This window comes from Apodemus sylvaticus, chromosome 11 (genome assembly GCF_947179515.1).
Source record: "Apodemus sylvaticus chromosome 11, mApoSyl1.1, whole genome shotgun sequence".
Taxonomy (NCBI): Eukaryota; Metazoa; Chordata; class Mammalia; order Rodentia; family Muridae; genus Apodemus; species Apodemus sylvaticus.
The window spans coordinates 106,783,122-106,798,712 of NC_067482.1; the positions used below are offsets into that span (position 1 = coordinate 106,783,122).

The 15,591-nt window shown below is 37.6% G+C and overlaps 1 protein-coding gene across 5 annotated transcripts in view; it reads left to right on the top strand.

The window, feature by feature from the left end:
• The window catches only part of Asb3 (ankyrin repeat and SOCS box containing 3), a 152,178-nt gene that overhangs the window by 102,285 nt on the left and 34,302 nt on the right, over positions 1 to 15,591 (top strand). For all 5 annotated transcript variants that reach the window (XR_007980154.1, XR_007980155.1, XM_052198390.1 and 2 more), the window contains 2 exons: positions 3,633 to 3,893; positions 13,988 to 14,118. Coding sequence is in view for 3 of the 5 variants with exons in the window: in XM_052198390.1 (XP_052054350.1) it covers positions 3,633 to 3,893; positions 13,988 to 14,118 (392 nt within the window). In the remaining 2 variants the exon portion in view is untranslated. The remainder of the gene's footprint in view (positions 1 to 3,632; positions 3,894 to 13,987; positions 14,119 to 15,591) is intronic.

Genomic DNA, 15,591 nt, shown 5'->3' on the forward strand with positions numbered 1-15,591 from the left:
TTACTCTGAACACCATTTTATGTGCACGGGTGTTTTGTCTGCATGTATGTCCATGCACTGCATTTTTACAATATCTACAGAGGCCAAGAGAGGGAACTGAAGTTACATACAGTTGTTAGTTGCTGTGTGTGTGCTGGGAATTGAACCTAGGTCCTTCTCCATATTAGCAGCCAGTGCTATTAACTGATAAACCATCTCTCCATCCTCATGACTCTCACATTTGACTGTACTGAGACTTAGAAGTAGAAGCTCTCAGTGGGAATTGTCTACATCTCTTGACAATCTGTTCCTGGCTTCTTTCATTCTCTTGCCAAAAAGTTTAGTATATTCTATAGCCTTCTTATTTTCTTAGTGTGTTGTTTTTTCAGAGTGATATACTGGCCATCTACCAGAGCTCTCTGGATTATTGAATGAAAGACACACACACACACACACACACACACACACACACACCAGCTTATTTCAAAATGCCTTACTAGTTCAATGACTGGGCATTTCCACACCTCCTCACAGCTAGAACACACTCCCTTCTGGTAATACTGAGTTAATGTTTTCTAAAATTATATTTTATCTTTGCTTCCCCACTACCTTCTGGGCAGCCTTCCCATGGGGCTGCTTTCCCTTCGTGCCTACATTTCAGCCATCTCATTCTCCTTGCCTTCATGGTGTAGTCAGTCCTAAGCCTTTTTCATTGTGGAATTCCTCCTTGTCCCCTTCCTCTTATTCATCTTCTTCTTCCTCCTCTTCTTCCTCCTCCTCCTCCCCTGCACGCAGGAATCCTAAAAGTCCCTCCTTAGTTTTCCTGCCTAGCCATTGGCTGTTGGCAACTTTATTTCCCAACGTAAGTCAATTGGGGACAGGCTTCCTTTAGCCTGTGTGCTGACACTGCAAATAGGTTTTTGGGTAACACAATTAGTATGAGAACACAAGCTGCTATAAATTATGGATATCTAGTTGTGATATAATTTAACTTTGTCCAAACATTTTCACTGGTTCAACCAGATGACTTAGTGGATAGACAAAGGTACTTGCCACCAGTCTGACAACCTGAGTTTGATCTCCAGTACTCACATTACAGAAAGTTGTTGTCTTCTGAGTTCTATATGTGTTCTCTCTCTCTCTCTCTCTCTCTCTCTCTCTCTCTCTCTCTCTCTCTCTCACACACACACACACACACACACACACACACACACACATACACATAAAGTGAAAAAAATTATTGACTGTATTTTTCTCTTTTTAAAAAAATCTCTATATTTCCTGACATTCTCTATATAAAATAGTTTGTTTCAAATTTAAGCTTTCCATAGTTTACATTTTGGTAAGATTCGAAATTCTGGTTAATCTGAGTCCCACTTTCGTAACAACTTTAATAATTTCCTAAAATTTCATTTTATAAACCCTGTCAGTTATCTCCTGAGCCTCCAGTATTCTCCTTTCTATGCCTTCCTTCTACTGGGATTACATGTGTACACCATTATTTATTGCTGCTCCTCCTCTTCTTCTTCCTTTATTCTTCCTCTTGCTCTTCTTTTTGAGAAATGCTGAGCATTTCTTTTCTGGTCCCATCTGTTCGGTATTCTGTAGGCTTGTTTACATGTGGGCATTTCTTTTTTTAGGTTAGGGAAGTTTTATTATATAATTTTGTTGAAGATGTTTGCTGACCCTTTGAGTTGGGAGTCTTCACTCTCTTCTATACCTATTATTTTCAGGTTGGGTCTTTTCATTGTGTCCTGGATTTCTTGAATGTTTTGAGTTAAGAGCTTTTTGTTTTTTGTATTTCCCTTGACTGTTGTATCTATGTTTTCTATTGTTTCTTCTTCTGTTGTTGAGATTCTCTCTTCTGTGTCTTGTATTCTGTTGGTGATGCTTGTATCTACGATTCCTGTTCTCTTTCCATTGTTTTCCATCTCCAGGGCTTTCTCCTTTTGAGTTTTCTTTAATGATTCTACTTCCATTTTTAGATCTGGACAGTTCAATTCCTTCGCCTGTTTGATAGTGTTCCCCTATATTTTTTAAAGGATTTATGCATTTCCTCTTTAAGGATTTCTACTTGTTTACTTATGTTCTGCATTTCTTTAAAAGAGTTATTTCTTGGTGGGAGCCATACTGACCTTACTTTATATTTAGAGTTCATTTTAAAGATAGGCTTAGGTTTTGACTTCTCCTCAGCTACAGACCTTGGAGAGGTCAGGTGGTTAATCCTTACTGTGCCCTTCCAGAAGAAGAAAACATCTTATAGCTGCCAGAGATTCACTTTGGCAGAATGCCCAGGCTATGTGGAAAATCCTACTTGCCTTACTTCTTCCCTGCCTGTATAAGTTCCCTGAGAAAATACAGTTTTGGGGGCCTTGAACAAGTTGGTCTTGGCCTTGTTCTTTGGGTCTCCTGTCCTATTTCTCTGCCCTTCTCTTCCTAGGGTCTCCTGTCAAAAACCCCTGCAGGCCGGGGCAATTTATGTTTCTTAAAGTCCACCATCATCTTCATGAAATGATAGTTTAGATCTGAATCTTGTTCTATAGATGTGTTTGGGTATCCAGGACTTCCTGTGGTGGTAGAACTGGGTTATGATATTGCTAAGTCAAATTGGTTTCTGTTGTGTATGTTCTTTTGCTTTCCTCTTCCCATCTGGTTATCTCTGGTGTTATCTAGCTTCCATGTCTCTGACTGGAGCCTATTGTTCCTGTGATCCCTGTGATCCTGGGAATTTGAACTAGGGGTTCGATCTGTCACTGGTATGTGTGCTGTGTGGTATCAGGTCTCTTCTGGTGCTCATAGGTGGGAGCAGGAAGGAGCCCTGGTATCCAGCTGTGCGGAAATCAGCTTCCTTGGGTTGCAGGGGTCCTGGTATGCTGAGTCTCTTTGAGATCTCACCTGTGAAGCTGAATGTTTCTGAATACCTGGGGGTTAGAGATGGGGTTGCGCTGCAAGGGAGTGTGTGCTGTGAGGGATCGGGTCCGGGGCCTGGTCTCTGTTCCTGCCTGGCACAGATAGGAAACGGCATGTGCAGGGTTTCCCGTGACTTTTTCAAATGGGACTTATACCTGTTTTTTTTTCCCCCATAACTATCCGTATTTGATGATCTGTTTTTAAGAAATTAATTTAATAGGTAAAAATGGTAAATGTTTATTTTATAGAAGTGCTTATAAAGGAAGATTAACTTTCTAATACATAGTTGTATGTTAAGATTTGTTCATTAGAAATAGTTTCCTGAATGATAAGTGTGATATCTCTGATACCTACCTATATATTTGCTGAATATAAAGAGTGGAATTTGGCTAAGGATACACAACATGGAGGTTTCTAGAATGAATCAGTCTTCAGGGACTTAACATATTCTTCATTAGCTTTTTTTTTTTTTTTTAAATATTGTAGCAGAAAAGCTTCATTGAAAAAAGGTTTCTTTGTGAAAGATATTTTAAAAATCTTAGCACTGAAAGCATTAACAATGCAGAGGGATTGATCCATAAAGTTTTCTTTCTCATTACTCCATCTAAAGCCATTAGTAATTCTAACTGCCATTTTCATTTCCAGTTGTAACTACTATTAAAATTTTGTTAATAAAAGTATTTGTTGTAATGAACTCTAACTTTTAAACTTTGTATTTCTTTTCTTTTTTCTTTTTGGTGAAGCTGTGAGTTCTCTGGAATTGTGAATATTCTTTTGAAGTATGGAGCCCAGTTAAATGAACTTCATTTGGCATACTGCCTCAAGTATGAGAAGTTTTCCATGTTTTGCTGTTTTTTGAAGAAAGGTTGCCTTATGGTACCTTGGAATCATACATCTGAATTTGTAAGTTATGCAGTTAAAGCACAAACAAAATATAAGGCATGGTTGCCACATCTCCTGCTTGCTGGATTTGACCCATTGATTCTTCTGTGCAGCAGCTCTTGGTAAGAAATCTTTCTATTGAGCCCTTCCCATTGGTGATGAGACTACCTCAGACATCAGTTCTTCAGATGTCTGGTCTAGGGTGTGTGTGTGTGTGTGTGTGTGTGTGTGTGTGTGTGTGTACTGACCAACATAGCTGCATTGCGTGAGAGTATTGACCATTGTAGCTGTGCTGGTTTGAAAGAGTTGGAGGCTGCAAACAGTGAAGAAGATCTTTTTTTTTTTTTTTTTTTTTTTACATTTTTTTATTCGATATATTTTTTATTTACATTTCAAATGATTTCCCCTTTTCTGGCCCCCCACTCCCCGAAAGTCCCGCAAGCCCCCTTCTCTCCCCCTGTCCTCCCACCTACCCCTTCCCTCTTCCCCGTTCTGGTTTTGCCGAATACTGCTTCACTGAGTCTTTCCAGAACAGGGGGCCACTCTTCCTTTCTTCTTGTACCTCATTTGATGTGTGGATTATGTTTTGGGTATTCCAGTTTTCTAGGTTAATATCCACTTATTAGTGAGTGCATACCATGATTCACCTTTTGAGTCAGGATTACCTCACTTAGTATGATGTTCTCTAGCTCCATCCATTTGCCTAAGAATTTCATGAATTCATTGTTTCTAATGGCTGAATAGTACTCCATTGTGTAGATATACCACATTTCTTGCATCCACTCTTCTGTTGGGGGAAACCTGGGTTCTTTCCAGCATCTGGCAATTATAAATAGGGCTGCTATGAACATAGTAGAGCATGTATCCTTATTACATGGTGGGGAATCCTCTGGGTATATGCCAAGGAGTGGTATAGCAGGATATTCTGGAAGTGAGGTGCCCAGTTTTCGGAGGAACTGCCAGACTGATTTCCAGAGTGGTTGTACCAATTTGCAAGCCCACTAGCAGTGGAGGAGTGTTCCTCTTTCTCCACACCCTCTCCAACACCTGCTGTCTCCTGAATTTTTAATCTTAGCCATTCTGACTGGTGTAAGGTGAAATCTCAGGGTTGTTTTGATTTGCATTTCCCTAATGACTAATGAAGTTGAGCATTTTTTAAGATGCTTCTCCACCATCCGAAGTTCTTCAGTTGAGAATTCTTTGTTTAACTCTTTACCCCATTTTTTTAATAGGGTTGTTTGGTTTTCTGGAGTCTAACTTCTTGAGTTCTTTATATATATTGGATATTAGCCCTCTATCCGATGTAGGATTGGTGAAGATCTTTTCCCAATTTGTTGGTTGCCGATTTGTACTCTTGATGGTGTCCTTTGCCTTACAGAAACTTTGTAATTTTATGAGGTCCCATTTGTCAATTCTTGATCTTAGAGCATATGCTGTTGGTGTTCTGTTCAGAAACTTTCTCCCTGTACCGATGTCCTCAAGGGTCTTCCCCAGTTTCTTTTCTATTAGCTTCAGAGTATCTGACTTTATGTGGAGGTCCTTGATCCATTTGGAGTTGAGCTTAGTACAAGGAGACAAGGATGGATCAATTCGCATTCTACTGCATGCTGACCTCCAGTTGAACCAGCACCATTTGTTGAAAAGGCTATCTTTTTTCCATTGGATGTTTTCAGCCTCTTTGTCGAGGATCAAGTGGCCATAGGTGTGTGGGTTCATTTCTGGATCTTCAATCCTGTTCCATTGATCCTCCTGCCTGTCACTGTACCAATACCATGCAGTTTTTAACACTATTGCTCTGTAGTATTGCTTGAGGTCAGGGATACTGATTCCCCCAGACTTTCTTTTGTTGCTGAGAATAGTTTTAGCTATCCTGGGTTTTTTGTTATTCCAGATGAATTTGAGAATTGCTCTTTCTAACTCTGTGAAGAATTGAATTGGCATTTTGATGGATATTGCATTGAATCTGTATATTGCTTTTGGCAAAATGGCCATTTTAACTATATTGATTCTACCGATCCATGAGCATGGGAGGTTTTCCCGTTTTTTGAGGTCTTCTTCCATTTCCTTCTTCAGAGTCTTGAAGTTCTTGTCATACAGATCTTTCACATGTTTGGTAAGAGTCACCCCAAGATACTTTATACTGTTTGTGTCTATTGTGAAGGGGGTCATTTCCCTAATTTCTTTCTCAGCCTGCTTATCCTTTGAGTATAGGAAGGCCACTAATTTGCTTGATTTTATAACCTGCCACTTTGCTGAAGTTGTTTATCAGCTGTAGAAATTCTCTAGTGGAGTTTTTTGGATCACTTAGGTAGACTATCATGTCATCTGCAAATAATGATAGTTTAACTTCTTCCTTTCCAATTTGTATCCCTTTGACCCCCTTATGTTGTCGAATTGCCTGAGCTAGTACCTCAAGTAAAATATTGAAAAGATAAGGAGAAAGGGGGCAGCCCTGTCTAGTCCCTGATTTTAGTGGGATTGCTTCAAGTTTCTCTCCATTTAGTTTGATGCTGGCTACCGATTTGCTGTATATTGCTTTTACTATGTTTAGATATGGGCCTTGAATTCCTGTTCTTTCCAAGACTTTAAGCATGAAAGGAAGCTGAATTTTGTCAAATGCTTTTTCAGCATCCAATGAAATGACCATGTGGTTTTTTTCTTTGAGTTTGTTTATGTAGTGGATTGCATTGATGGATTTCCTTATATTGAACCAACCCTTCATTCCCAGTATAAAGCCTCCTTGATCATGGTGGATGATCGTTTTGATGTGTTCTTGGATTCGGTTGGCAAGAATTTTATTGAGTATTTTTGCATCGATGTTCATAAGGGAAATTGGTCTGAAGTTCTCTTTCTTTGTTGGATCTTTGTGTGGTTTTGGTATCAGCGTAATTGTGGCTTCGTAGAAGGAATTGGGTAGTGTTCCTTCTGTTTCTATTTTGTGGAATAGTTTGAAGAGTATTGGTGTTAACTCTTCTTTGAAGGTCTGATAGAATTCTGCACTGAAACCATCTGGTCCTGTGCTTTTTTTGGTTGGAAGACTTTCTATGACTCCTTCTATTTCTTTAGGCATTATGAGACTGTTTAGATGCTCTATTTGGTCCTGATTTAATTTTGGTATTTGGTATCTGTCAAGGAAATTGTCCATTTCCTCCAGATTCTCCAGTTGTGTTGAATACAGGCTCTTGTAGTAGGATCTGATGATTTTTTGGATTTCCTCAGTTTCCGTTGTTATATCTCCCTTTTCATTTCTAATTTTGGTAATTTGGATACTTTCTCTGTGCCCTTTGGTCAGTCTGGCTAAGGTTTTATCTATCTTGTTGATTTTCTCAAAGAACCAGCTCCTGGTTTTGTTGATTCTTTGTATGGTTCTCTTTGTTTCTACTTGATTGATTTTGGCCCTCAGTTTGATGATTTCCTGCCTTCTACTCCTCCTGGGTGAAATAGCTTCTTTTTGTTCCAGGGCTTTCAGGTGTGTCATTAAGCTGGTAATGTATGCTCTCTCCATTTTCTTTTTGGAGGCACTCAGGGCTATGAGTTTTCCTCTTAGCACTGCTTTCATTGTGTCCCATAGATTTGGGTATGTTGTGTCTTCATTTTCATTGTCTTCTAAAAAGTCTTTAATTTCTTTCTTTATTTCTTCCTTGACCAAGGTATCATTGAGTAGAATATTGTTCAGTTTCCACGTGTATGTGGGTTTTCTGTTGTTTTTGTTGCTATTGAAGACCACTTTTACTCCATAGTGATCTCATAGGAGGCATGGGATCAGTTCGATCTCCTTATATTTGTTGAGGTCTGTCTTGTGACCAATTATATGGTCGATTTTGGAGAAGGTACCATGAGGTGCTGAGAAAAAGGTATATTCTTTTGCTTTAGGATAGAATGTTCTATATATATCTGTTAAATCTAATTGGTCCAAAGCTTCAATTAGTTTCATTGTGTCCCTGTTTAGTTTCTGTTTTCCTGATCGGTCCATTGAGGAAAGTGTGGTGTTGAAGTCACCCACAATTATTGTGTTAGGTGCAATGTGTGCTTTGAGCTTTAATAAAGTTTCTTTTACGAATGAGGGTGCCCTTGCATTTCGAGCATAGATATTCAGGATTGAGAGTTCTTCTTATTGTATTTTTCCTTTGACCAGCAAGAAGTGTCCCCCAGAGTCTCTTTTGAAGACTTTGGGTTGAACGTCAATTTTATCTGATATTAAAATGGCTACTCCAGCTTGTTTCCTGAGACCATTTGCTTGTAAAATTGTCTTCCAGCCTTTTACTCTAAGGTAGTGTTTGTCTTTGACCCTTAGGTGTGTTTCCTGTAAGCAGCAAGATGTAGGGTCCTGTTTACATATCCAGTCAGTTAGTCTATGTCTTTTTATTGGGGCATTGAGTCCATTGATGTTAAGAGATATTAAGGAATAATGATTGTTACTTCCTGTCATTTTTGACGTTATTTTTTAAATTTGATTGGTCAACTTCTTTTGGGTTTGATGAAAGGTTACCATCTTGCTTTTTCCAGGGTGAAGTTTCCCTCCTTTTATTGGTGTTCTTCTCCTATTATCCTTTGTAGGGCTGGGTTTGTGGATAGATATTGGGTAAACTTGGTTTTGTCATGGAATATCTTAGTTTCTCCATCTACGGTGATTGAGAGTTTTGCTGGATATAGTAGTTTTGGCTGGCATTTTGTTCTCTTAGAGATCTGCCCAGGACCTTCTAGCCTTCAGAGTCTCAGGTGAAAAGTCTGCTGTGATTCTGATAGGTCTTCCTTTATATGTTACTTGGCCTTTTTCTCTTACTGCCTTTAATATTCTTTCTTTGTTTAGTACATTTGGTGTTTTGATTATTATGTGACGGGAAGTATTTCTGTTCTGGTCCAGTTTGTTTGGAGTTCTGTAGGCTTCTTGTATATTCATGGGCATCTCTTTAGGTTAGGGAAGTTTTCTTCCATAATTTTATTGAAGATATTTGCTGGCCCTTTAAGTTGTAAATCTTCACTCTCATCTATGCCTATAATCCTTAGGTTTGGTCTTCTCATTGTGTCCTGGATTTCCTGGATATTTTGGGTTACAAGCTTTTTGCATTTTGCATTTTCTTTAACTGTTGAGTCCATGGTTTCTATGGTATCTTCAGCATCTGAGATTCTTTCTTCTATCTCTTGTATTCTGTTGTTGATATTTGCATCTATGTCCCCTGATTTCTTCCCAAGGCTTTCTATCTCCAAAGTTGTCTCCCTTTGAGTTTTCTTAGTTGTTTCTACTTCTGATTTTAGATCCTGGATGGTTTTGCTTAGCTCCTTCACTTGTTTGTGCTTTCCTGTAATTCTTTTAGAGATTTTTGTGTTTCCTCTTTCATGACGTCAGCCCGTTGACCAAAGTTCTCCTTTATTTCTTTAAGTGTTTTTTTGCGTTTCCTCATTATTGGCTTTTGTATTCTCCTGGATTTCTTTCAGTGATTTTTGTGTTTCCCTTGCAAGGGCTTCTAACTTTCGATCCATTTTCTCCTGAATTTCTTGAAGTATGTTCTTCATGTGTTCCTGTACCAGCATCATGACCAGTGATTTTACATCCAAATCTTGTTTTACTGGTGTGATGGGGTATCCAGGACATGCTGGTAAAGGAGAATTGGGTTCAGATGTTGCCATATTGCCTTGATTTCTGTTAGTGACGTTCCTGCGTTTGCCTTTTGCCTTCTAGTTCTCACTGGTGTTAGTTGGTCTTGTCAACGCTGGACTCACCAGTGCAAGCTGCCCCTTCCCAGGTGGCCTCTGGTGCACAGCTTACCTCCTGCACTGCCTGGAGACAGGGTGCTGTTGCCCAGGCTGTTCAGATCCCGAAGCAGACACCTGAAGGCTCCCTCTGGGGCCTGCTGGATTCACCGGAGCACACCGACTTCTCCCGGCTGGCCGCCCGGAAGCCCCTCTTGCCTGAAGTTCTTTTTTTTTTTTTTAATATTTTTATTTTCTATATTCTTTGTTTACATTCCAAATTATTTCCTTCCCGGAACCCCCCTCCCCATATGTCCCATAAACCTTCTTCTCTCCATCCATTCTCCAATCACCTCCCTCCTTTTTTTCTCTGTCCTTATATTCCCCTCCAATGCTAGATCAATCCTTTCCAGGATCAGGACCTTCTCCATACTTCTTTATGGGAGTCTTTTGTTATGCGATTTGTGCCTTGGGTATTCAGGGCTTCTGTGCTAATTAATATCCACTTATCAGAGATTGCATTCCATGTGTATTCTTTTGTGACTGGGTTACCTTACTCAGGATGATATTTTCCAGATCAAACCATTTGCCTAAAAATTTTGTAAATTCATTGTTTCTAATTGCTGAGTAGTATTCCATTGTGTAAATATGCCACATTTTCTGTATCCATTCCTCCTTTGAGGGGCATCTGGGTTCTTTCCAGCTTCTGTCTATTATAAATAAAGCTGCTATGTACATAATGGAGCATGTGTCTCTATTGCATGCCGGGGAATCCTTTGGGTATATGCCCAGGAGAGGTATAGCAGGGTCCTCCGGAAGTGTCATGTCCAGTTTTCTGAGGAACTGCCAGACTGATTTCCAAAGTGGTTGTACCATCTTACAGCCCCACCAGCAGTGGAGGAGTGTTCCTTTTTCTCCACATCCTCGCCAACACCTGCTGTCTCCAGAGTTTTTGACATTAGCCATTCTGACTGGTGTAAGGTGAAATCTCAGGGTTGTTTTGATTTGCATTTCCCTAATGACTAATGATGTTGAGCACTTCTTAAGGTGCCTCTCGGCCACCCGAATTTCTTCAGGTGAAAATTCTTTGTTTAGTTCTGTACCCCATTTTTTAATCGGCTTATTTGGTTCCCTGGGGTCTAACTTCTTGAGTTCTTTGTATATATTGGATATTAGCCCTCTATCAGATGTAGGGTTGGTGAATATCCTTTCCCAATTTGATGGTTTCCGTTTTAAAACACAGAGTTCTGTAAAAATGTGTCTGCGTGCAAGTGGTTAGGAAAGGTGTAGCTTTCAGGGTATCTGAGGATATAACTTACTTCGTTCTGGTTTACCATGTCAGCCTTTTATAAGAGATTATATGAATCTTGAGTCAAGATTCTGTGATGACAAGATTGTTTCTACACACTTCCAGACTTAGTAAATGTCATTATCTCAGATACGTACCTGTAGTATAGCATGTGAACAAAAGGTTTAATTAGTCAAATAAAAAATAGTAGCAAAGTCTCCAGTCTTATAGAGAATGTTAGTTTACAGACTGTTAGTGAAATATCTGTTACCCTTGCAAGAGTCAGTTTTGGAGATTGAACTGAGGTCATCAGGCTCAGCAACACGCATTTTTACATACTGAGCATCTCTGAGCAACATCTCCCTACTTCTTAAAGTTGATTTTTATTTCTGTGGAATCTACTTTCCTTCCACCTTCTTAATAACAAACTGAGTCCCTGATTGTAGTCTCTCAACAGATGATTTAAAAATTTATAGCTGCTTATCAAATGCTCAATTTACACTCTCTATTCTTCTATATTAATTTGTACAAAACTCTATTTTTAAGGTAATTGAATGAAACAGGAAGATTACTGACAATTCATTGAGACATCTCTAATTTAGAAACTTGCATATGTTTGTCCTAACAGTTCTCCCTACCCGTATGCATTCTATTGTCTTATAGTGTTCTTGCAAGCAGCAGTTATATCTACTAATTAACACAGTTATGTAAGATGATGCTAATGTCTTAGTGAATTTCATGATTAGCTCTTCTCTGGGACTAGCTAGCAAAAAATAACTTTTCACTGTTCTAGGAGTCACGTCCTGACTGCTTTAAATTTTACTAAACACATCAAGTAGCCATGGACAGTTGTGACAGTCTGTTCCTTTATCCCGAGCCCTCGTAATGCCCACCCATCTCCAGAGCACCCACTTTTTCTTCAGCTACATTTGGAATTCTTCAGCTGAAGCCATGAACTGATTCTAATGCTTTCAGCTTCATGTCCTGGAGTTTCCCGGATGTCCTGTGTGACACTCAAATCTACATTCTTTTTTTTTTTTTTTTATAGATCATTTTTTTTATTCGATATAATTTATTTACATTTCAAATGATTTCCCCTTTTCTAGCCCCCCCACTCAAATCTACATTCTTAATCACTTTTATTTAACTTCATGTATCCAGAGGAATGAAGTAGTTCTGTCATTTAAGGTCAGACACTTCCATCCATTGTGAAATCTGATAATTTGTGCCATCTTGTCTTGTTCCTTCTTACTTCTGAATTAGGAAAACTTAGGGATGGAATAAGGAATTAAATATCACCAGCTTTCCTTTGCTCTCTAAAACCTATGGAAGAAAGATAATTAAATTTTGACTGTTACCCTTTGTTCTCTACCCAACTAAGTCAATAAGAGAGAGTGAAATATTGAACATAGCCCCCATGGTTCATAAAATATACTTTTCTTTTTCTAGTTTAGATGGTTTTCTTACTCCATGTATATGTAGTTGGGATTTTTTGTGGTTAATACATCCTTGGTACATACTCCATTTCTTAGATTTGTTGAAATAGGAAAGTGTTAAGAAACAAATAATCTAATTATTTAGTTTAGCATTCTTAATTGATAATGACAGCTCATATACTTCACTACTAAAGAGTCACTTTATATTTATATATCTATGTCTATCCCTACCTTTTTCTCAATGTGCTTTCTGAGGAACCAACAACTAAATTGCCCTTTCTATTTCTTTCCTTTCTTCAGTTGTTCTCTTGGAATGTCTGCAGAAATTGGGCATAAAAAGAAATTGTTTTGTACTATTTGAATGAGAAAAAAATTTTAAAAGGACACAAGTGTTTCTAAGGAGTTGAGATTGTTATTATATATGTAAGAGAGAGCACAGACAAAAGCATCTGTGTGATTCCCGAGTGAACATGACCTTCATACTGAAAGGAAACATGTGAGGAGGTGGGGGTGGAGTGGAGAGAAAGAGAGGGGAACCAGGGACCAAGATCCCAGGAGATCAAAAGACCAAGAAACAGCATATGGCTGGGTCATATGTGGGAGAGAAGCTAGGGAAAAGGCCAAGCCCAATAATTGGGCTGGTGAGTTTGTGGTACATGGTGGGATATGCCAACCAGGTTATCTCCATATGGGTACTGACAATGCTGAAAGAGGCTGATGGACAGTGTCTGCTTTGATATGTTAAATAAACATCTTAGCCATTTGTCTGGGGTCTGACACCTAACAGTTATATAGTATTTCTGTTGTTTTTTCTTTTTTTCAACCAATATGAGGCTTTGTAGTTGAACTTGGATGAGTAATTTGCTAGGATTTCAAGTTTTCTTAAAGTTGTGACTATATTTCATGTGTATAATGATGTGAGATCTCATGGAAAATACAATATTAAAGTTTTCATATTCTAGTGATATATTTACGTACATTATATACTTTTAAAAATGTTTATTATATTTTATATATATATATTTTGTAAAGTCTGCAGAAATAGGTTACATATTATGTAAGAACTAGGGGATTAAAGAATTTAGACATGTAGAAGTATATTAGAAATTGGAATTTACTTTAAGCCATTTTTTAAAATTTTCATTAGATTTCACTTCTAATATTCTTTTAGGTGGATTGGTAGGGAATCCTATGTTGTTTTGAAAAAAGAGAGAGGGGGGAAGGTCTGTTAGTGTGAACCTCATATCTCTGTTCTTAAAGTTGAATGTTATGTTAGATCACTCTTTAGGGCAGAGTCTATAAAGAAGAAGGTTCTTAGAACAGCTGTATAATATCTGGGAATCATTAGGGAGGTGAGAGCTGATGGTGGTGGAACCATCTTTTTTAAACTCAGCTTAGGAATACATGGAGATATTTGAGCTTTATCCTTTCTAGATCATCCTATGTCAACAGGGATAGCCAAACTACATTTGGCAAGACAGCTCAGTTGGGAAGAGGTAATGACAAGTTTACCCAAAACACTGGAAAAAGAAAGTACTTGCTATTCAGGAGTATGGAAATTCCTCTTGAAGCCCCTTGGATTGCTGCACACTACGTTACTGCACTTTTAGGAGTCGAATGAAGTTGTCTTGGTTGTATGAATACTCTCTGGCTTTGCTGTTGTTTCCCTTTCATCATTAGGTTCTTTAAAAATAAGAGTATGGTATTTGCTTATATGTATATGATTAGTACTAGAAGCAAGAAACAAATACACACTCACTTATTTATTTATTCATGGCTTATTAATATGTTGTTGATACAGGGTTGATTCAGTCAGTGATGACATCCTTATCTTTACTTTGGAATTTTCTAATTGGAAGAGACTTCCTTCAGCTGTTGAAAAGATGCTCTCTGTCCGTGCAAACTCCTCATGGGCTCTTCAGCAACATATGGGTAAGAAAGCACAGCGTTAAACATACTACTATTCTATCTACCTTTCTTTCTTTCTTTCTTTCTTTCTTTCTTTCTTTCTTTCTTTCTTTCTTTCTTTCTTTCTTTCCTTTCTTCCTATCTTTCTTTTTAAAAAGCACATTCTTTTATTGAAAAAGGAAGTAAAAACATATCAATGTAAAAACATTGAAGATTTAATGGAAAATATTTCTGATAAAATAGAGATATATAAAAAAACACATTAAAATTGACAACTTTCATCAAAAATTAGCAAATAAAATGGTAGATATAAAAAGCATTGCTAAATTAATTGAAGAAGGAAGTAGAAAGATTTTATGATAGAACTGAAGATTTATGTGGAAAATATTTCTTTTTTTTTTCAAGATTTATTTATAATATGTAAGCACACTATAGCTGTCTTCAGACACACCAGAAGAGGGCATCAGATCTCATTACAGATGGTTGTGAAGCCACCATGTGGTTGCTGAGATTTGAACTCAGGACCTTCCGAAGAGCAGTCAGTGCTCTTAATTGCTGAGCAGTCTCTCCAGCCCATGGAAAATATTTTTGATAAAATTGTAGAAAAATGTAGAAAAACATGTTAAAATTGAAGATTATCATGGAAATTTTATATAGATATAATAATGGTAGGAGTAAAAGTATTCCTAAGTTGATTGACAGTAGAATTATAAACACTTTCTGATAAAGTTGAAGATTTACATGGGAAAATTTCTGATAAAATTGAAGAAATATATAGAAAAACATGCTAAAATTGAAGATTATCATGGAAAATTATACAGATAAAATGGTAGGCCTAAAAATAATTCTAAGTTGATTAAAGTGGAATTATAAACATTTTCAAGTAAAATTGAAGATTTACATGGAAAATATTTCTGATAAAATTTGAGAAATATATAGAAAAATGTACAAATTGATTATTTCATGCAAAATTATACAGATAAAATGGTAGATATAAAAATATTACTAAATTAATTGACAGAGGAATTATAACATTTTCTAATAAAATTGAAGATTTACATTAAAACTATTTCTGTTAGTCTATGTCTTTTTATTGGGGAATTGAGTCCATTGATGTTAAGAGATATTAAGGAATAGTGATTGTTGCTTCCTATTATTTTGATGTTATTTTTATGTTTGTGTGGTTATCTTCTTTTGGGTTTGTTGGAAGGAGGTTACTTTCTTGATTTTTCTAGGGTATTGGCGTTTTCCATCTATTATCCTTTGTAGGGCTGGATTTGTGGGAAGATATTATGTAAATTTGGCTTTATCATGGAATATCTTGTTTTCTCCATCTATGGTGATTGGGAGTTTTGCTGGGTATAGTAGTCTAGGCTGGCATTTTGTTCTTTTAGGGTCTGTGAAATCTTCCCAGGATCTTCTAGCTTTCATGGTCTCTGGTGAGAAGTCTGGTGTAACTCTGATAGGTCTGCCTTTATAAGTTACTTGCCCTTTTTC